This window comes from Candoia aspera, chromosome 10 (assembly GCF_035149785.1).
Source record: "Candoia aspera isolate rCanAsp1 chromosome 10, rCanAsp1.hap2, whole genome shotgun sequence".
Classification (NCBI taxonomy): domain Eukaryota; kingdom Metazoa; phylum Chordata; class Lepidosauria; order Squamata; family Boidae; genus Candoia; species Candoia aspera.
Genome location: NC_086162.1, coordinates 24,812,109 through 24,834,223, shown reverse-complemented (window position 1 = coordinate 24,834,223; position 22,115 = coordinate 24,812,109). Strand labels below are relative to the sequence as shown.

General features: G+C 43.9%; 2 protein-coding genes across 2 annotated transcripts; one reads left to right on the top strand and one right to left on the bottom strand.

The window, feature by feature from the left end:
- The first annotated feature begins 674 nt into the window (after nucleotides 1–674).
- On the top strand, nucleotides 675–12,663 carry MEIOSIN (meiosis initiator). The gene is made up of 13 exons (XM_063312623.1): nucleotides 675–764; nucleotides 1,190–1,280; nucleotides 1,473–1,572; nucleotides 2,711–2,839; nucleotides 3,381–3,653; nucleotides 4,597–4,723; nucleotides 5,577–5,680; nucleotides 5,925–6,071; nucleotides 6,915–6,991; nucleotides 8,824–8,940; nucleotides 10,655–10,905; nucleotides 11,539–11,628; nucleotides 12,471–12,663. The coding sequence occupies exons 1-13, from the start codon at nucleotides 685–687 to the stop codon at nucleotides 12,661–12,663; spliced, it is 1,779 nt and encodes a 592-aa protein (XP_063168693.1). The 5' UTR covers nucleotides 675–684.
- Nucleotides 12,664–14,517: 1,854 nt separating this feature from the next.
- Nucleotides 14,518–21,871, bottom strand: LOC134503345 (homeobox protein six1b-like). Its single transcript, XM_063312124.1, has 3 exons — nucleotides 19,724–21,871; nucleotides 17,397–17,560; nucleotides 14,518–15,768 (listed from the first exon to the last, which is right to left on the bottom strand). The coding sequence occupies exons 1-3, from the start codon at nucleotides 20,105–20,107 to the stop codon at nucleotides 15,519–15,521; spliced, it is 798 nt and encodes a 265-aa protein (XP_063168194.1). The 5' UTR covers nucleotides 20,108–21,871; the 3' UTR covers nucleotides 14,518–15,518.
- Between the last annotated feature and the right edge of the window lie 244 nt (nucleotides 21,872–22,115).

Genomic DNA, 22,115 nt, shown 5'->3' with positions numbered 1-22,115 from the left:
ATAGCATTTTATTTCTCCCATCATGACTTACAATCTCGGATCCCGCAACAGAATAATTGCAGTAGCTATTTTTGTCTTTCTTGAGAGTTGCTCTCTCTGGTGTTCGACAAAACCCTGCTTTGGAACAAATCTACACCACTTGTGACCTCCTCTTTTGAGTGCAGTGCTTATTGGTGTCTGGAATGAGTTTGACAGCTGACGTTGTGGTCTCGAGTTGAGGCTGCTGCACACATACTTGGTTGGCTTACAAATTCTGTAGGCCTGGTTCCCATTCAGCTAATGGAAGAAAACGGAGCATTCTAGTCCGTTCAATTCCAAAATGGAGCACAGCATACCGAGCACATTTTCTTTGTTTTAGGTCTTTCCCACTGAGGAACTCCTGCCTCCTAATTCCTTTTCCCAATTCATGTGCAATTTTGCCCTTTCTCTTACAACAATGGTTTTCAATCTTGGCAAGCATTCTGGCCAGGGAATTCTGGGAGCTGGTCCACACAACTTAAATCATACTGGATGGGGAATTCTGGGAGCTGAGGTCCACACTTCTTAAAGTTGCCAAGGTTGAAAAGCATTGTCTTATAAGGTTAAATTTCCTCTCACATTCTTTTCACTCTCCCCTCATAGCAACACACTTTTTATAGCTATGAATTATGGAATCAAGAAAATTTCTCTTCACTTCTCTCTTAGATGTGGGACCAAATAGGACGGGTTTGCTCTGAGGAATTGCAAGCAAATAGCAAAAATTTCAAACAGAATTGTGATGACAGGTGAGGAAAGAAAGCAAACCAGCTGTAATCCTACATCCTCAGTGACGATGATATAATAATAACCACCGCTATTGGGTCAAACAAAGGTTGTTTTAACACAGCTGCAATCTTTTAGATATTACACACACACACACACGATACAGTACGTAATACATATATCTGAGACTGCCCCGTTGAATAGAATGAAGTGGAAGGGACTGAAAGTTCTTCCAGTGATATTACTGGATTAAATATTGGTATTTGACAATTGCTTTAATAATATCTAAGAGTGAAAGGATGCTCAATTTTGTACTTGGACAATGAGAGGGCAATCATCTATTGCCTCTGGAGAACAAAAGTAGCAGGCACCTACAGAGAGAGAGAGAGAGTCTGTGTGTGCATTTGTAAGAAATACCTAACATTCCTTCTCTCTTTATTCTTAACAGAAGGAAACGCAATAACTACACCAACACACTTAAAGAATTGGCTCAGATGTTGCCCATACCATTGCGGACTAGCTGTAAGAGGTTGACAAAGGTATTGTAATCAAGAATATATCATAAACATTCAAGGGACATTTTGTCATTTTGGATCTGCACAGCTGAAACTGGTCCTGGTTGTGCAACCAATTTAATGTGTGTGCTGATTCCAAACTGTAATTAATAAAAATGGCAGATGTTCCTTTTTCCATTTCTGCTCTTTAGTTTTGCATTTTTAAAATTTAAACAGAAAGAAATCCTGCTCCGGGTACTCCGCTACATTGAACATCTGCAGGCAAGCATTGATACAGCCAGATCACTGCTCCAAGTTCGTGGTGGGGAGCAAAAAGGTAGCGTAATGCCAGAATAGAGGCAGAGAAGAAACATGGCTTAAACAGTGCGAGCGCCATGGCGTAAAAGCCAAAGCATACTAAAGAGTTGAAATAATACGACACATAAATCAGTCCAGGTGCAGTAGGGAAATAATAGAAGACGGTTGTCTAAGAAAAGTCAGGGAGCAAACCAAGGTAACCTGTAATTTATAAGCTTGTAAATGGTTCACCACTTGTTCATATAAAGCAGTGTTTCTCAACCTTGGCGACTTTAAGCTGTGTGGACTCCAACTCCCAGAATTTTCCAGTGAGTGCTTGCTGGGGAATTCTGGGAGTTGAAGTCCACATAGCTTAAAGTCGCCAAGGTTGAGAAACACTGATCTAGGGTAAGTAAAAATTGCCATCAGTGACTGGGCAAAAATCTTTATGAAACTCGTTGGTAATGAGATATGCCTGAACAGAGTGCCTAGTAAATACTTCTGTGAAGTAACATTTTTATGCAATTATTTGCCAATTAGCTACAAAACAGCATTGCCAGTGTTCTGTGTTCCCTTCTGCACAAATGGTTTTTCCATTAAGGAAGCATGCCTTTTGGGTTGGAGATGTGTACTGTAAATAATAAATACACTTGCAGAGTGTTTATTTATATGTAAAATTATATTTTAAGACATGATTATGTTAAGATTATTGTAATTATTTCTAGAGCACCTCCTTAATTAATCACTATATCTTTATTTGTTTGTTTGTTTATCAGATTTATTGCCCGCCCATCTCACTCAGAGAGTGGCTCTGGGCAGGTCGCTATATAAAACAAAAATGAAAATCACAGCTTTTCCTTCAGATTTAGAATCTGAGTGATGAGAGCCAAGAGGAAAGGGGAATGGAGAGAGAGGCATCAAATCAATTTAGGGACTAATAGCAGGATGATTTGAGCTTTTACTGGAACGAGTTCAAGGGAAGGGAGAACGTGTACAGTTACAGATTGGAGGATAAAGTTCTACCCTACAAAGAATATTGGAGGAGTGATAAATGGAAAGAGGAGGTAGAAGCAGAGTGATAAGAAACACAAGAGAGTCCAGACATGTTGGGGGGCAGACAATGCAGAGGACATAATAGAACAAAAACTCTGGTCCTATTTTCTCTTTGGTCAAAACAGCTGGATCTCAGCGGGTGGTAATATCTGCCCTGAAGAGGGAGCGCAGAGAAGTCACGCCACGGGCAAAAAATCCCAAGCCACTGGGCGTCTACAAGAAACCTAGAAAGAGGAGACGGACCCGCAAATCAGGTTTGGGAAGTATTCACGAAGCTTTGGGCTTCTACAGTTGATGCTTCCGTGTGTTTTGCTTTGTAGGTTTTTCTTCCTTCCTCTGCACGATAAGCCATTGCAGTGCTGTATGTTACAGCCCATGCCTCACATCCATCGATGGCTTCAGTAATTTTAAACATTTCCTTCTCTTCTACTTGGATCTTGGGTGGATGACAAGGCAGAGGCAGGTAGTGGATGTGGCACAACATACTTGTTGCTTTTTGATGGAGAAGTGGTCTGGAGAGGAGGCACGGTAGCTGCATGGCTCAGCCAAGAAAGAAACTAGATAAATGGGGTTTTGCACTCCTGGGGAGGTTAAAAAAGGAAATAAGAGATGTGGGAGCTGATTGAGCTAAGGAAATTGGTATAGCAGATGGATAAACTTGGTGCAGAATTTTCTTACGTTTTGGTGCAACATAGGGAGAAGTGTCTTGCTTAAGGCTCCTGCTGAAATGAGGCAGGTCACTGTGAAACCTGAGATTCAGCTCCTCTAGCATGCTTGTATCACTTGGTTTTGTAGATCGGCGAGGTGTGAGCAAGAAAGTGTGCAAGTGCCTTGCTCTGGAGACAGGAAAGGACTCTGCCCGTACTGTCTCCCCCCCAGAGGAGGAGAGCCTGCCTGATGTGGGAGACGTGTCTTCCATTCTTTCATCCTTCCAGGAGCAATCAACTTCCCTTCCCAATTTTAAGGTTCCATTGCCAGAGTCGGGCCAGGCTGCAAACACTAACCTTCTGGATATCACCAAGGTTGGAGTCCCATTTGATCCTGCAGGTATAATTTCTTTGTTGCTTTGTAAAAAATTCGGTGGAGAATAAATTGCTCCTTTGTGTCAAACGGCGTTTATAACTTGAAATATGGGAGAGGTTAATGAGGGCCTGTTTCCATCAAAGGGAAAAAACCCATATTATTTATTAGATTGTGTTGGTGTCTGAACATAAGGAATTCTGTTGTACAAGACCAACAATTTGCTTAGTCCAGAATTCTGTTTCCCACAATAGCCAATCAGCAGCCACTGGATGTTTGCAATCCTGATGCTTTAACCCTGCATCTGGCATTCAGTGCTGAATGCTGCCATGTGTCTCTGAACAAGTTGCTTCACTCTAATTGCTAAGAGGCAAGGAGTATATCCTTTCCATATGTTTATACAGGTCACTAGTGTCTGTGTGGAATGGCAGTGAATTCCAAATAATTATGCATTGGGCAGGAAAAAAATATTCTGCCAGTTTTCAATAAATCATTTTAATTGGGAGCCCCCCTTTAAGTATTTTTAGACAGAACTTGTCATTAAGATGCAAATATTTTTGGCTACCTGAAATAGATTTTTCTCATTAAACTTGTGGCACGCAATAGTTCAGCAACGTCCTTGCTAGTCTCTGCTAAATCCACTAGCCTTAATGAGTCTATTAAAAAAATCCACCTGAATACGTCACATTCCTTAGTTTCCAGAGTTATTGTTTCATCTATATTTAATATTAACCTACATATGCATATATTAGCATCTCATGTAAGTCTGTCTGCCTGTCTTTCTTTCTGGATTCAGGTCTGGCTTTTATCAATTTTCAGAAAGAGTTCTTGACATGAGGAAAGATCACTACAAATTGTTCTGTATATTCTATTCCTATTTCATTTACAATAAAACTTGATTTTCATAACTCACAGGGTATAAATTGAATAGGATTGGATTCTGAAGAGTTTAACAATTTTTCTCCTCTGTCGCTGTCACTGTTATTGACAGGCTGGCATTTTGGTGCCCATGGTGACCAGGAATATAAGAATGACAATGTGCTTTCTATGTGTGCAGCACAAGTGGCTTACAATAAGCTGCATCAAGGTAGTGAGGGGCCTGGACACACATTGGTGAGGTAGGAGCTGAGTGTTGATATCTGACATTTTGTAAAACTGAGTTCCTAATGGCTGTGGATTTGTATTAGACCATTTTTAAAATGTTTGTGGCTTTTTAAAATAGACAAGTTTTAAAAAATAGACCATTTTTTAAATGTTTGTGGCTTTTTTAAAGCCAAGAAGTATGGCATCTCCATTCTAGAGAAGATGAAACACTTCTCAGTAACAAGAGGTTCCGTTAGACCTCTTATTGCTGAGCTAAGTTGCTCACTTACATTTGGCTGTGTCTTGGCAGTTTCACAAGGGTCATCAGATACGAGTGATACAAGTTAGACCTCTTTGCCTGCCTGCATTCAAGACTGATGACGTTCACTATATAATAAATGGTTTGAGGGGAACGTAGGATTGGAGAGGAAAGAAACGTGAGCTAACTGAAAAATCTTTGAGGATGGTGATCAAATGGGACCGGAATTTAGGATGCTAAGCGACGTGGCCGTTAAGCAAATCACACAGTTCCCTATGGATTTTTGCTTATCGGAAGCCAGCTGGGAAGGCTGAAAATGGCAATCACATGACCATGGGACACGGCAACCATTGTAAATATGCGACGGTTTCCAAGCACCTGAATCATGATCATGTGACCGTGGGGTCACTGTGATGGTCGTAAGTGTGAAGAACAGTCATAAGTAGGTTTTTTCAGCACCATTGTAACCCTGGATGGTTGCTAAACAAACAGTCATTAAGCGAGGACTACCTGTATCTTGTTCCTGTAAAACAGGAAAGATCACCCGTAGCCATTCCTTTTTCTGTTGTCTTCTTAATCTTGTACAGTATCATATTGTCCCTTCACTGTCTTCATCTCAATTGTTCCAGGCAGGAGCTAGTGCATTATCATTCCTCTTGTGAAGAAGAAGAGGAAGAAGGACCCAAAGCTAATCCTTGGCTTTCCGTCCAGTCCCCTTTGGGATTCTCCAGTAGTAAGTTGTTGCCTGCAAATATGCAGAAGAGCTCGAAAAAAGGCACTGCTGAAGGGTTGGTGGAGATCAAGCTAGCAAGTTTAGTAAGAATGAAACTCTATGAAATTTAGTATGATTTAGGCTTCCTGCCTAAATACTGAGAGGTACAGGTGCTGCTACTGGGGTTATTACTTTCAACTTCTTCTAAAAATGAGTGTGCTGAAATGAATAATATCCTGTATATTTTATTCATTTGATACTGTAGCAGGAAGTATGCAGCTGTGTTCCCCTCGGATTGGAACCCAAAGCAACAGTTGTTCTGATTTGGGGCTGAGCCCGTCACTTTTCTCCTCTCCTGCTCGGCTCCTCCCCACACACATTCTCCAAGGTGTTCAGGAGGAACTTTCTCCAGGTAAATTGGCAGAAAGGCAGGAAGGAATCTTTACAAGCAACTTCACCCTGTGAGATCAGTTTTATAGGCAGCCTTTCTCAAAAGAGGGACGCGGTGGCGCTGCGGGTTAAACCGCTGAGCTGCCGATTGGAAGGTCGGTGGTTCGAAACCGCGCGGCGGGGTGAGCTCCTGTTGCTCGTCCCAGCTCCTGCTCACCTAGCAGTTCGAAAACATGCAAATGTGAGTAGATCAATAGGTACCGCTTCGGTGGGAAGGTAACGGCGTTCCGTGTCGTCATGACCTGGAAAATGTCTACGGACAACGCCGGCTCCAAGGCTTAGAAACGGAGATGAGCACCGCCCCCTAGAGTCGGACACGACTGGACTTTACGTCAAGGGAAACCTTTACCTTTTACTTTTCTCAAAAGCTTATTGTGTTTCTCACCAGAAGGGATGAGTCTGTACCCACAGGCCCCTTCCCTCCTGAACTGCTTTGTTTTCCTCTTTAAATATGAGGAGAGCAAATTGATTTAGGAAGGTTTCCCTGGAAGTGGAACATGTTAAAACTGCCAACCTTATTGGTCTGTTACAGACGGCAGCCTCTGTGGGAACTAAACCCTGGGCACACCGAGGCCTTATGAATGGTGGGTCACTGGAAGATGATATCTGCAAAGCTGCAGTGTGATCCTTGAGGAGGAGGGTTGCCTTCCAGTAAATGTGACGTTTGAATGAGTTGAAAAGAGGGAAACAAAGAGCAAGTTACCAAACTTGCTTGATTGGTTTTGGCGAATGTGAACCTTCTCTTGAAATGTGATGAAGGGAAGCAGGTGACCTTTAAAAGATCTTTCATTTTGTTTCTCCACAGTATTATTCGAAGATGTGTATTTGTCTCCTCAGTCCGGCAGTTCAGCTCAGACCCCTTCTGGAACACTCTTGAGAAAGGTAAGAACTTCGCTATTCGGCGCATAGTATATTATTTTCCTTCTTCATCTTCCATTCGTCTATTTCAGATATAGTCAGCTTGCAGAGTCTGAATTCCAGCTTTTCCCAACCTGGTGTTCTCCTGAAGTATGGAACTACAAATTCCATCATGCAACATGATGTGTAGTTCCAGGTATATGTGTTATTTCTTTCTTCATTTGCTAGATTTATTTCCTCCCTTTCACAGAGGAGCTCAAGGCAATGTACGCAGAGTTCCCTCCTCCTATTTTTCCCCACCACAATAATCCACGAAGCAGATTGAGTTGAGAACGTGTGACTGACCCGAAGCCACGTAGTGGGCTTCTGTCGCTGAGACCGACCTCAGCCTGGAATTCCCGGCTCCTAGTCTGACGACTTAACCTCTACCCACACTGGCTCTCAGTAGTGTCGTTCCAGATATTAATAGCAACAGACTGGAGAAGGAAGCTTGCTCTGTTGTGGGCCCTTTTACTTCTGTCCATCTGAGGTGTTTCTCACACTCTTGCTCATTGCAATTGATTGCAATCAAATGTTGACTTGTGAATGTTAATGAATAACTGCACAACACAGTTTCCTATTGTTAGCTCACATAGGATATTTTTCAACGGAGACAGTTTACATACTTGGGTTAAGACTAATTGTATACATTGTATAATTATTTCATTGTATAACAGTGAAAGATTTTATGTACTTACATGTGTCCTGGCCTTAATAGCAGACTGGGAAGGCAAGAAATGCTTAATGGTGGAGCAGATGTTTTGCATACAGAAGACCGTGCAATGTCCTTGTAATCTACAGTATAGGGTAAAAGGTAAAGGTAAAGGTTTCCCTTGACGTAAAGTCCAGTCGTGTCTGACTCTAGGGGGCGGTGCTCATCTCCGTTTCAAAGCCTTGGAGCCGGCGTTGTCCATAGGACACTTCCGGGTCATGTGGCCAGCATGACTCACGGAACGCCGTTACCTTCCCGCCGAAGCGGTACCAATTAATCTACTCACATTTGCATGTTTTCGAACTGCTTGGTGTGCAGGAGCTGGGACGAGCAACGGGAGCTCACCCCGCCGCGCGGTTTCGAACCGCCGACCTTCCGATCGACAGCTCAGCGGTTTAACCCGCAGCACCACCGCGTCCCTCTCACAGTATAGGGTAGCTAATGATAATTCTCTGAAGACCCTGGAAAGCCTTGGGCAGTTGCAGTAGATGGCATTGGATTATGTCTGGAATATGCAGGTTCCTTTTAGGCTGAGGGCCACACTTGGCATTTGAGTTGTATGCCAGAGGCATGCTCTCAACAGGGTAAAGAAATGAGGAAATCTAGGAGAAAATTATTCTAAAACAGCAAAGAAAAGTTAAATACAATTAGTATGGCAATTCAGTAACAGCTTTTAGAGTCTGTGGGAGCCTTGAGGTCTAAGATGTGCTTAATATCTTGGTCAATATGCAGTTTCTTCAATGGTCTGACCCTATGGCTCTTGCGGTGCCCAACTGCATGCTTATTTATTTTTATTCTAATAGCCCTGTCTTTCTAAGTTTCAGTAAGCAGCTCTTTTGGGATTAAGTTATCGTCACAGTTGTTAACAACTTTGCAAATCATGTGCAGCTAAACAGATCCAAGACTAACTTCAGTTTAAATGATAAGGAAATAAGATTGAATGGAACTTTAGACAGGATTTTGTGTCAATGACTGTTATATACATTCGTATAAAATCTTATATTTGAAGCATAATATTCTTTTCTGTTCTTCCTTCCTGCACCTGTCCTCATTAATTCCATTTACGATGCCATCCCTCTCTGATTTCTTCCTTCATCTCTTGCAGTCAGCATTCACACTGGATCACTGTTACCTTTCCTACAGTGAAGCAGGTAAAACCGATTCCAGCCCCGCGTCAAGAGTGAATGAAATAGAATCCTCATGGAGCGAACAATTCCAAGAGGTGGGGAATGGATTGTGGGTAATGGAACTGGAAATGGTAATTTGTGAGCCAGAGAAATCAGGTCACGGAACCGTCTGATTTCCTTATTAAAGCCTATTCTTATACTTAACCAATATATTTTTCGGTCCAAAATGTAGTCATTGTCACCTGTATTACCATGGCTTTAAAACAGAACTAAAGAATTAATTGAGAAATTATAAATAGCTGTACATCAGTAGTATATTACTTCCAGGGTCAAAGGCAGCATCATGAGCCTGAGTATCAGTAATTAGGATCAATAGATGTTGTCCTTATTCAGTCTTTTGGTCACTTTTGACTCTTCGTGACCCAGTGGATATGACTTTGCCAGGAATGTCTGTCAGTAACTGTCTCCTTGAGTTCTTGTAAGGTTTTGCTTATGTCTTCAGCTAGATTGTCTAACTAGCTTGTCCTCTGTCAGCCCTTTTCCCCACTGTGGTCAATTCCTCCAAGCATTAGTGTCTTCTCCAGTGACTCCTGCCTTTGCATTACGTGCCCCAAATATTAGAGCTTCAGTCTCATTCTTTGTGCTTCCAGTGTGTCTGCGTTTACTTCATCTAATACTGAATGGTTTATTCTTCTTGCTCAATAATTTTCCCCAGCACCATAGTTCAAAAGCATACATTTCTCTTCGTTCATCCTTCGTGCTGATCCAACTTCAACAGTCGTATAATCTGGGAAAACTTTAACCTTGACAATATGTACTTTGTTCTGAGCGTGTTTCTAAGCACTTTAATATTTTGTCTGCATTTGTCATAGTGTTTCTCCCAAGTAGCAGACATCTTACAGTCACCATCCCAGTGAATTTCTGAGCCTATAGGAAGAACTACTGTTCTCATTTCCTGCTGACTGGGTTTGTATTCTGCCATTCCACAAATGCTCATAGTGGTCAACAAATAAAGAAAGCAGTATAAGATTATCACAAAACATTATTGCAAAACCCCATAGAACTGACAGGCCTATGATCTGATCATCCAGCAGGGCTCTTTTTACAACTAATTTTTAAAATTCTTTTACAGATGGGTGTGTGTGTTATAACTGACTATAAACATAAAAAAAAATGTAAAACCTTCTAACATGCAACACTTTTAGTACTATGTATTCTATTCAAATTAAGAGCTTGACTATTCTGTGGTATTTTAACATTCTCTTCTGTACCTGTATTTAGTTTAAGATTTTATCAAAAGTCAGTAAGATTAGTGAAACCCTTGTTAAAATAAATGGGAGGAATGGGACACTGTCTAAGAGACTGAATTCTACATGTCTCCAGTGGGGCAGAAAATGCTAATTAAACAACCTAGTCACTCACTTATGTTAGTGTAGCAATTAAGATATGTTTTTCATTTTAGTACGTGTATTTGTTCATACTTCAAGGAGGTTTTCTGAGAGTAAGATGTTGGTGGGCAGGTCTGTGATTCTCCATAGAAATTAACATTCAAGGTCACTCCAACCCCAGATACTAGATCAGTGTATGCTTTACTCCTGTGCATTTACGCAATATAATATTTTTCCATTAAATTAAATTATTTCAAGCACGTCTTACTGTGTCTGTAATTTAACTGAGGGTCAGATGACTGAAGTTATATTCATAGTAGAGCTAGTTCCATGTTATTACCTTTCTTATCCAGACAATTATTTGACATCGGTTACAGTTCCGTTTGCCTCTTTTTGCACTGAGTCCACCTTACCCTTTCAGGAGGCTCCTCTCATCAGATCAGAATGTCCTGTATCCTCCAGTGATGAGAACAGTGACAGCACCTGGACCCCGTGCAAGAGGGCCAAGTCGTCACAGGGACCCTGTCAGAAGAAGAAGAAAGTGGGCAGGAGACAGAAGCGCCGACCAGCGGCCTGTGAGAAACGCAGCAGCTCATCTCCCCTGCAGCTGAAGAAGAAATGCGTGAATGGCTTTATCATGTTTTGTCGCTTGAACCGCAAGCACTTCATCCGGTGAGAACTGAAAGAGCAAATTCTTTTAGGGAGATTAAGCTCCACCTATCTGATGTATTTCCTACAATTAGCAGGTGTGTGGCATTTTAGTTTTTCTTAATATATATGATCACCACTAGAACAGTCTTGAAATGTAAATTATTTTATTTTCTATCCCTCCTTTATCATTTTTATAAATCACTCAAGGCGGGGAACAGACCTAATACTCCTTCCTCTTCCTATTTTCCCCACAGCAACAACCCTGTGAGGTGGGCTGGGCTGAGAGAGAGAGGGACTGGCCCAAGGTCACCCAGCCGGCTTTCGTGCCCAAGGCGGGACTAGAACTCACGGTCTCCTGGTTTCTAGCCTGGCGCCTTAACCACTACACCAAACTGGCTCTCTTTATAATACCATAGATTCCTTTATATATAAAAAGGATGTAGATAGGATGTATGTGTCAGGGATGTTAGGTTTCATGTAGATTTTTTCCAGTTCTTTTTTAAATCTTTAATCTCATTGGAGGAAAAAGGCTGGCCTGGGTAGAGCTCACTACAGAAACATTTTTTTCTTGAAGGCTTCGAGGGATTTAGGGAGGTGGACAGTATCTGGGCTGCCTGCTTCTCACGAGTTTGATCAAATGTTTTCTCTTCACAGCACTTGCCCCGGCATGGCTTCTACTGCAGCTACAAGGGAACTGGCCCAGCTGTGGCGTCTGATGACAAAGCAAGAGCGGAAGCCGTATTGGTACGTTTGGTTTGGGCAACAACAGATGGTGGGATTAGGTAGTTCTTTGGGGAATCAGTGGGCCTGTGGTAGATCATTCCAGTAACTAAGAAAGTGCTTAGAGAAGATCCCAGCCTTCGTTCTGGGCATTCGACTCACAGAACCAGCGACTTTTGGTCAGTATGCAGAGAGAGATGATCAGACAGGTGTAAGGCCTCTTCCTGTGTATCTCTCTGTATCTCAGGCTGATGGAACTCACCTGCTAATACCTTTCTTAAGTCCTTGTGAACCTAACTATGAAAGAAGATATCATGTTGCCTCCCGTCCTAATTTTGGTGCCTTTCCTTTGACAAATTTGTGTCTCTCATTTTGTTACCTGAATGCATATACCTAGTATTTGAGCTTTTTTTTCAATGAAATAAAACTTCGCATTCTTTCACCTAGGCAAATATGGTGATTGATGTACCAATCATTTGTTCTTCTTCTATTTTGCTTTTCTTTAAAAATTAACGAATGCCATTTTTCAAGGACTGATCTTTTGTTTTGCTATGTATGATGTTTTAAATCAGCAAGTCCTCTGAGGGCCGTCTTTGGGCTAAAGTCTGATTGACAAGGACTCATAAACTAAGTCGATAAAGAGGAGGTGGGCCTTTCATTTCTCATTTCAGGGCAAGCGGTGCTGAGTGGACTCGTCTCGCATGGTTGTAGTTCGTCTTCTACTGACGTTTTTCACATGGTAGATTGGCTGGCGGTGGTGTCCATCACCGCCTGCTTTATATGGTGTGTCTGTACAGATAATTCCAACAGAAAGTAGCCTGTAGGTTCTGAACTTACTTCTCATGTCATCTCCCTCCTTCTCGTAGCATGAAAGCTCGGAGGTTCAGCCGCCTCAACAACCGAATCGTGCGGGACGGCTTCTCCAGTGGTGACGAGGAGCCCGAGCCACCCAAGCCCTTCCACCTGCTGCTTGCCGAGAAGTCGGTTCCCGGCAGCCTGGCCTTTGGCGGCTTCCCTTCGTCCAGCTGTGTCCATGACTCTTCACCACCGCAACGGTAATGCCCATCTGTCCAGCGGGGTCAGGACCCCACCCCGTTTCTGCAGATGGTGCCTGAACACCCTGACCCACAGGCCTGCGATGCAGCGTGTGCCTGCTGCGTTTCTAGCAATGTATCAAGCAGTGGGAGCTTTCCTGGCCTCCTTAGCAGGGGGAATGTAGGGCAGTAGGGAAGTCCTAAGGGAGGAGGCCATCCCCCCCCGCCCGTTTCCTCCGTTCTATCGGTCCTCCCCATCCGTTTCCTTCTTCAGCGCTTGCATAGCATCCCACCATCCGCGTTTCCTCTGTCGCGGTGCTTTCTTTGAGACTCCCAGGTGTTCCTGTCAGGTATGCTGTTCTGTCCTGCCTGTGGCCCTAAGTTGATCTCTAGTGGTCCTGGACAGAGCAGTATCAACTGCAGGAAGAAAACAGCAAGAGGAAAGGGAACCCACGGCTCTAGGTGATGGGATCATGTTGGTTTACTTGAGAACCTGCAAGCTGGAGGTTTTATATTAACCTTTATCCCTGATCTAAGAGCACAGTTGCATTTGAAATGAAGGGATCTAATTTTTAAAATAACTCCAATGGGCTGGAAACTTTTTTTTAATCTAAAATCTATGTTTATTGTTTTTTATCTCCCCTTTCTCTCTCCCACAGCTTAGTGCAGGGAGTAGGTTTTATTCTATCCAGCCCAATGAGTTTAGTTACCAGCTGCTTAGTTCCATGAGCTATTTGGCAGGTACAAAATGCCGTTTCTGAGGTCTGTATAGACTCACTTGCTGCACACCAAGTTTGATGCTTTATTATATAGCAAATCGTTTCTGGGTTCTTTAAACTTTTAACTGAAGCAAATCCATTTCAGAGCTTGGTCTGGACGGCACTGCATTCCCACTGACCCTTAGATGTGGGCTAATACCTCAAGTTCCTGAGGAAGGAATAATTCTGTAGATTTGCTTTTGTTCAAGGAGAGTTAGGAAGTTTTAAAGAGACAAAACTAGTTCTGAGCTAAGGAGGATTAATGCTTCATATTGAGAAGGGAGAATTCTGTCTTTGTGAAGGGCATAAATCAGGCTCTGCTTCTGGATGGTTTCTGTTTTGTTTGGTGGAACGCAGAGTCCTCCTTCCCTTATCCGCTTTTTTGGGCTGTCTCTTCTTTGCACCTATCACAATCAACTGCTGTTTGAAATTCTGTTATAGGCTTCAGTGGATTTTTCCATTGTTGTTTTTACCTATTTATATATTTATTGGTAGTGTTTCCTCCGTCAACTCTATTTATAATTAAAATAAAATATGACAGTAAAATCAACTGTTTTGGTGCCTCGGTGTCTCTTCTCTTTAGATCTGAGTTCAGTGGCTGTGAAAGTGAAAGGTAGCCATAGAGTGGTCAGTACACATTTTGATCATGTAGGCAGCAGAACTCCTAACCACGCATTAGCTTTGGAATATATTGTTGTATGTTCTTTATTAATATGCTCTTTTAAACAGCCCTGTAAAGCAGAGCAGCATTATTATTTTTCCCTTCCTGCAAATGTAGATCAGGGGCTGAGAGACTGATGATGTGCCTCACAAGTTTGAAGTAGACATAGTATTTGTCCCAGAGCGTGCTGGCTGGGGAATTCTGGGAGCTGAAGTCCACACACCTTCAAGTGGCCAAGGTGGAGAAACGCCGTCCTAGAGATTTCCAAGTCTGCAATGCGGTCCTGTGCATGTCTACTTAAAAATAATTCCCATTCGGTTAGGACATGTCCTCAAATAGGAAACTGCAGCCTCCATTACTGATTCCAGAAATTACCATAGAATAGCCTTGTACCCAGCATTTTTCTTGGAAGCTAACCACAGTTGCCAACAGAACCACGGCAGACGGGTGAAAAGGGAAGACGGACTGACAGCCACACAAAGGTTTGTGTAGGAAAGAAGCAGATGGGCAGTGGGTCTTTTACTTGGACATAACCCAAAAAGTGGTTAATCTGGCCCTAGATAATTTTTTCTTCAATTTTACATTTATTAAAAAATTGGCAGTAGAACATTATTTGGCTTTGATGGACTACTTGTACACCATTTGATTCTATACAAGCAATCAGTCAAAATAGGCTTTGATGCCTATCCCACACCTTTCAAGAGGTATATTCCAGGATCATCTCCCAACCCTGTTAATTCTTCTTGCTGAACCTTTCTGCAGAAGGAGCCACCAGCAGACGATAAATAGCAGGCTATTTCTAACCCCCCCTTTTCCTGGTCCCGTTCCAAAATCCATCGAATGTTCCACTATAGTTCTCTGTCCAAGTCATTAGGGTTCTTGGCACCGTGGCAAGATATGCCAATTGCATTTGTTCTCTCTGGAGGGTAAGTGTTTATACGTGCTCAGCTGTCCAGGCCTAAGTCCTAATTAACCTTAATTGGATGCTTTCTAGTTTAAACAGATGTTCCTGGTGTATACGCCCATGCTAACTTTAAACTTGTGATTCTGTGCCTTTCGTTACTAGTTTGCTACTTCGCTTTTGCTTGGTTCTATAGGGAGAGGACTACCCTTGTTTTGCAGCTAACTGGTTTTTATGCTGGTGTTCTGGTGCAAAGGGCAGAGAAATCAAGATTTTTGGCAATTCAGGGAATGTGCAGATAGACGAAATTTCACAGGCTGACGGCTTCTGCCTTTCTCACAATTAGAAAAACACGTGTCATTTTCCACCAACATAAAGGCTGTTGCTTTTTGCTCAATATCAAAAGTGGTGATTCAATATGGTTGTAGCACAGTTTCCCTGTTAGAAAGAGACATGATGTGATGTGATAGTTTTAGTGGGAAACAGGAATATTTATGCGTGGAAGGGCTAGAACAAAGAAGCAATCCACCGAGAATGGGGCGGCCTCTTATTGTACTGTTTCAGGACCCCAGATTTACAAGCGTGGAAGTGAGGGATCCCAGGAGACCGCTGTGGAGTGGCTGGTGCTGCAGGTAATCCACGCTTTGGGCATTGTGAATGGAGTTTCCCTCAGGAGCTGAAAGCTGCACAGCAGGGTACAGCAGCGAGGGACTGTCAGTGGGGGAACTTTCATCCTCGGAGCTGGGGATCACATGTCTGTCTCGTGGCAGGCCCCTGCCTTCCTTCAGAACACCACCCTCGCTGTTCTCCCTGCAGCCAGAAAGAAAAAGACAGTGCCCAAGTCCACGCTGTTCAGAAACTCTTCAGCCGAGATGCCAGATAAGACAGTTGGGCCCACAGTAGTCTAATCAGTTGCATATGTTAATAGATATTTCAGCCTTCTCTGATCCAGGATATTTCAGGGGTGCCTGCAGGGGGTCATCAGGAAAGTCAAGATGGTGGCCACGATGGTGTGATTAAAGCCCTTCCTGTTTTTCATCTGTGTTTCACATAAAAAACAGGCAAAGCTTTGGTTGAACTGTCATGGCCACCACACTGACTTTTTTGACCACACCCTGCAGACATGTTTTTTGAATACATTAATTAACCCTGATACACACACACATATATACACACCCTAGTTCTCTACTACTTTATATCAAAACACAGAGCATTTGGATTTTCCCTCTGAAACTTCAGAGAGGCAATTTACATCAGAGAAATATTCAGGAATACGGTCATCCTTTCTTCTAGCAATGCTGCTGCCTTTCAGAAGCCCTCCCCTCAACTGCTTTCGGGTAAAAATGGAAAGGTTGGGAGATCTCCTGAAAGATCTCCAAATCATGGGAAAGATGATGAGCAGCTGGAGCCAACAAGACCGGCCCCAATAAGAGTCAGCTTGGCTGTTGGCAGTGACGGGGAGCAGGGACTTCGGGGCAGGCTGCGTGGGCTGGCCTGGTGGGCCCGAAGTTTCCATTCTTGTTCTACTTCTTGTCTGACTCAGACCACTTTGCAGTTAAAACTGCCTTTTAGAAAGTCAGAAGACATTATTGTTGGCTGCCCTGAGTACCAGTAGAATGATTGGATGGAAAGATGGATGGATAAATGAAATTAAGGCTGAGGTGTGGTCATCACCCACATGACAGTTGCATCCGGTCACTGTTCTGCACCTAAACAGAATACTGAATAAGCAGCTTCCCCCGCTTTTCACGGCCTGCAAAAGGCAACAGGACAGGACCAATGGAGAAGCTAGGTGGACCAATGGTAAAGCGTGCTGGAAAAATGAAGCTATTACTGCTGGTTTGGGAAAAGCTTCACAGGAAAGTTTTAGAGGATTTGAAAGAGAAGTAGCAACAGGACAATTTATCAGCATGAGGCTACTCTAAACCAATGGGGGCATTACAATGTGGCATCTGAAAAGCTTGGGATGCAAAGATGGAGAACAGGGAATCTTGTTGAGCAGAGTGGCGGCAGAGGGCACATAGCTGTCTTAAATGGAAGGAGTGAGGATTTGCGGTGGAGAATGACACAGTGATGAAAGGGAAGTTTGGATAACTGAGAGAATTAATGACAGGTCTCTGGAGTGTCCTTGGTAACAAGACAGGTTATAAATCTGAATTTCTTAGTGGCAGTGGCAGTGGCAGCAGCGTGGAGAGATGAAGATGGAAAAGCATGGAAGGTCTTTCCCTCTCCAGAGATCCCCCCAAGTTTCTGTTCCGCATCTGCCCATGCCTTGATCCTAATTTCTCGGCTCACCCTGGCCATCACCTGCATGTCTAGCACCAGGACCACTTTCCTCCCCCTGCCTGTGCCCCAAAGTATTTCATGTCTGCTGCTGCTGTGGTAAGAAATACAGAGTGGCTGTGTTGGATTCCATGCTGGCGGAGAAGCCCCCTCACCTCTCTTTGGTCTCAGCTGCACGGTCTCTCTGGCGCCGGTTCTTGAACCAGTTGCTGACCTGAATAGTGGTCAACCCAGTAGCTTCTGCCAGTTCTCTCTTCTCACGAGGGGAAGGGTAGGGGTTGTGGATGTACCATTCCCGTAACACGCTCCGGGATTTTTCCTGTAGGAGCGGAAAGTCATTGAACTTAGCATTAGTCCAACCAAAATCATCAGCTGTCTGGGAAAACAAAATCACCTCTCTGCACTACAGGTAGTCCTCGACTTCCAACCACAATTGGGACTGAAACTTCCACTGCTAAGCGAGGCAGTCGTTAAGTGAGTCACACCCAATTTTACTTTTGCCATGGCCATTAATCGAATCACCAGTCAGTAAGTGAATCATGTGGTTGTTAAACAATCTGGCTTCCCCCATTGTCTTTGCTTGTTGGAAGCCAGCTGGGAAGGTCAGAAATGGCAGTCACATGACCCTGGGATGCTGCAACCGCTGTAAATACATGCTGGTTGCCAAATGCTTGAGTTTTGATCATGTGACTGGGGGGACACCGCAACGGTTGTAAGTGTGAGGACTGGCCACAGGTCACTTTTTTCAGTGCCGTTGTAACTTTGAATGGTCGCTAAACAAATGGTCGTAGTCAAGGACTACCTGTACTTGTAATATAAGGCTCTATCTGATCCTTACTGAAATATTTTCTTCTAAAATAACGGCACGGAACTCTTTAACTGACTCCATACAGAGTACTCCAGTTCTTTGAACATTTTAGTTATTGATTTCTAAACATTTTCCAGCTAGGGCAATCAGATCTGTATACGCTTTAAACGGACTTAGTAGCTTTCGGCTTCTTTTTGCAGGAATCCAAAATCAGAAATTCCACCAAGGTTTTCTCCTGATTCCAAAACCTTTTTCTTGAATTGCTGCAACTAGTTTTGTCCCCAAGTATATGTTTCAAGTGTATGTTTCAATGCCAGGTTAAATGTTATAACGTAACCTACAGGGGGCAATGTCATCGTACTTTGATCTTTGTTGTCTTCCAAAAATTAGCAGTCAGTCACCATTCCCTTCTTTTATTTTTAATCAAGGGGGAAATTTTGCAAAGCCTTAAGGCTTGGCCAGTTTATGTAATATAATGGTGAAGGAAAAACTAGCTTGATTGTATTAAGTGAGCTAGGGCATATATTATCTCCCTTGGTTGCCAAAGGCTGTATAAAATAAATGAGGTTTGAAACTTTTCCAGAATGTTGTCAGAAATGCATAGTATTAGGCCTTACTCAGGAGTTTATTTCAGGAGGTTTCAGGAGGAACTCAGAGGAAGTGTGGAACGGCATGGAAGACTGAAGCAGGCAAGAGGCCCCTTCCCCAAGAATCTCCCGATTTAAATTTTGCAGAAAAGGAGAATAATACAAAGACAAGGATAAGAGGGAGTATTATGAGTAGCAGCAAGCTTGTGCTTTGTACTTTCACTAGGCTTTTCAAGATGTTGATAAGGCATTAAAAAGTTTTGAGCAGTGGTACACAGCCTGAGACTCCTGAACCATAGAGAGCCCCGGGAAGCCTTGGGCGTATCACCCAGCGACCCTCGAAACGCTGCTCCAACATTTTCAATGTGACAAAAAGAGGGAAGCATAAACACAGGGGAGATATCCTTGTTCCTTAATTAAGCTAGTATTTATTAAATGAAGTAAATGAAAATGAATGAAATCAAGGGCAATTTTAATCTTCACTGGGCAATCATTTTTGTCTTGTCCCTTCTACTTTCTGAAATAGAGCCCCAGTTTCTAAGAGCAGCCCTCAGCCTGAAAAAGGTTTACGTACCGATGGTCAGGAGGAAATTTCAAAGGGCAGGTTCTTGCATGACCCGAGTGTTTCGGAGAGACTATCAGGAAAAAGAGGAGGAGGAGGAAAGAAAGAAAGAAAGGGATGGGATCAATAGGCAAGGTGTCTTGGCAGGAGAAGAAAACAAGACAGTTGGATCACAAGGAAGGCAACAGGGTCAATGCAGAGGCTTAGAGAGAAATAATACATCCTAAAGGTAATCAGGTAAAAGCTATTCCAGTGGGGAGTGACACTGGAGTTGTGTGTGATAGAAATATGAAGGATAATTAGAAGGAAGTTGCAGATTTAGGCAAGAGAGGAGTTGTAATAATCTTACTGGAGTTCCAGGTTGTTTATCCAAAACGTAAAACTTTTCAAGGAACGATTTATCTTTTTTGTGCCTGCGAAACTCCAAGTTCTGAGTGTTGGAAACTTACCTTTGTTCCATCCTTGGGAGAGGGATTTCCATGAGAGTTGAGAACTACCCTTAATGTTAATTCCAAGGAGACTTACCTTGAAACAGTAACTGGTTTCTTCCCCGTCCCAGATTGTCCGAGGCAAAGGGAATTTGCGCCGCACCCTGTATTTTCCCACGGCCCCCAGCGGCCTTCCGCGCAACTTCTCTGCTTCAGAGTAGTGAGCCTTGAGCCACAGTTGCTGGAGTTTGGGGTGATTGTGCGGTGAGAACTGATAGCCCTCCAAGATCTTGTAGAGCTCCCGGAAATTGCCCCGATGGAAAGCCACCACAGCCTTGGCCTTGAGGACACTCTCATTTTTGTGCAGGTGGTCACAGGCGGGCAGGGACCAGAGGAAACGGCCCAAGCGCTCGATGTTGCCCCCTTGCTGCAAGACTTCGCATACGCATGCCACTTGCTCTTGCGTGAAGCCAAAATTCATGGCGGAGTGGGAAGTAATTTACTCCTCTTTCCTGGAGGATGTACAGTGGGGGCTCCAAAGCTTGGTGGCTTTTAAAACCGATCTATGAAGGTCCACCAAGGCCAGCCAACACCTACACGCGCTGCCTGTAGAAGACGCTGCTGCCCTTGAAGCAAAGAAGGGGAGATGGTCCTGTCTGGTTGGAAGAGGGAGCCAGATCTGCCTCACTAGGACAAGAAAGGCCAAGAGGAGTGAGAGGCCAAGCCGGCGCCCATCCCATTCCCCACTTTGGTGGCCATGTCCCTCTGCCTCTCTCCAGGACTCTGCGCACAGGACTCCCTTTCTCTGTCTTCTGGCTCTAGAGACAGTTGCCCAGGGTACATGTCTTGGGGGGTATCGGTTACAGGCCCAGCCCACACAGACTGCAGCTGTGGCCAGCCATTGGCCAACTCTGCAAGAAGAGCAAGGGAGACTTTTACCACGTCACCCTGGGATGGTAAACCTTTCAGTGGAGGGGGTCATCAGGGAATGGAAATGTGAGATGCCCCCTACAGAGGGGGGAGCAGGAGAGACATGAAAGGAAAGGAAAGGCCCAGCTCTCCTTTTGTTCCCCAATCTGCTAAAGTCAGCCCATTTGTCCAAAATCAGAGCTTTTCTGATTTGCACTTTATGTAATGCTGGCTTCAACGTGGATTGCTTCCCCCTTCTTGTCGATTATTGGTAAGGGACAAAGAACTAAACAGGACACAGATGCTTCTACCAACACTGGGAATCCTGCCCAACCTGTCCCTAAGCTCCAAGAATTTTATCAAACGTAACCCGCCTTCAAGGATAACTTATAAATTTTAAGGCCTTCTCTCCTCTTTTTAAAAAGGGAAAACTTAGAAGCACAATAGTAACAAGGTTCCTCTTTTCCGAACATACAGGTATGGGGAAGCGGTGGTTGTTTCTTAATCTTCCACTTTCTGAGTAAAATAAGTGGATTTTTTTCATAGGGTGGCCCGGGTCCCTCTGAAAATGGCTTTGTCTCCCTTTGTTCCTGGCCTCACCAGGTGACAGTGTGGGCAGAAAGCCAAGGTTCCTGCCTCTGCCGTTTCCTGCTGTTCCCATGCAGGGATCGTGTTTCGGGCCAGGCCGGCAGCTATTCACCAGACAAATAACCTGTTGCGACGCAAATAACAAGAGGCTGTCGCAGCCGCAGGCAAAAGGAATATCCATTACGAGCGAGGGATGGCTGGAAGGCAAAGCCTTGATGGAGCGATCTCCCCAGATGCGCCGGAACAGAAGCATCACAGTCTTTCCTGCCAAACAAGGCCGTATTCTATTGAATGGTTCGTGATGGGATACCTGCAGGATCTCAACTCTCCGCATGGTGCGCCCTCCTCTCCCGTGCTGTGGCTTATTGGCCATCATTGCAACATGCTCAGCTGGGACCCTTGGTGGGCTGTTCTCCTCTTCGTTTGGCAAAAAGAAGTGGCATTTCTTGAAAAGTATATACAACCTTCTTTCTCCAGCGCTTCCAGCACACAAGCTAATCTTTCAGAAGGATGGCAAGTGGCCAGGGGTGTCCGCAGCAGGCGGTCCAAAAAGTCAAGACTGTGGCCGTGGCGGAGCCATCGAACTTGACTTTGCGGACCACCTCCTGCAGACTCGATTTCAAGTGGCCATTTCTGGAACATCGCTCAGCCAGAAAGTATGAGTTTATTTAGAACCACGAGAGCCAGTCTGGTGTAGTGGTTAAGGCACTGGGCTAGAAACCGGGAGATGGTGAGTTCTAGTCCCACCTTGGGCCTGAAAGCCAGCTGGGGGACCCTGGGCCAGTCCCTCTCTCTCGGCCCTAGGAAGGTGGCAATGGCAAACCACTTCCAAAAAACCTTGCCAAGAAAACTGCTGGGACTTGTCCAGGCAGTCTCCGAAAATTGGACACAATTGAACAGATTAAAAAAAAAACACTTGAAAAATAAGGAAATTCTGCAACTTGTTCCTTTTTTTGGTCTAGTTGGCACACTCCTTTTCTTTGGGCCTGTAG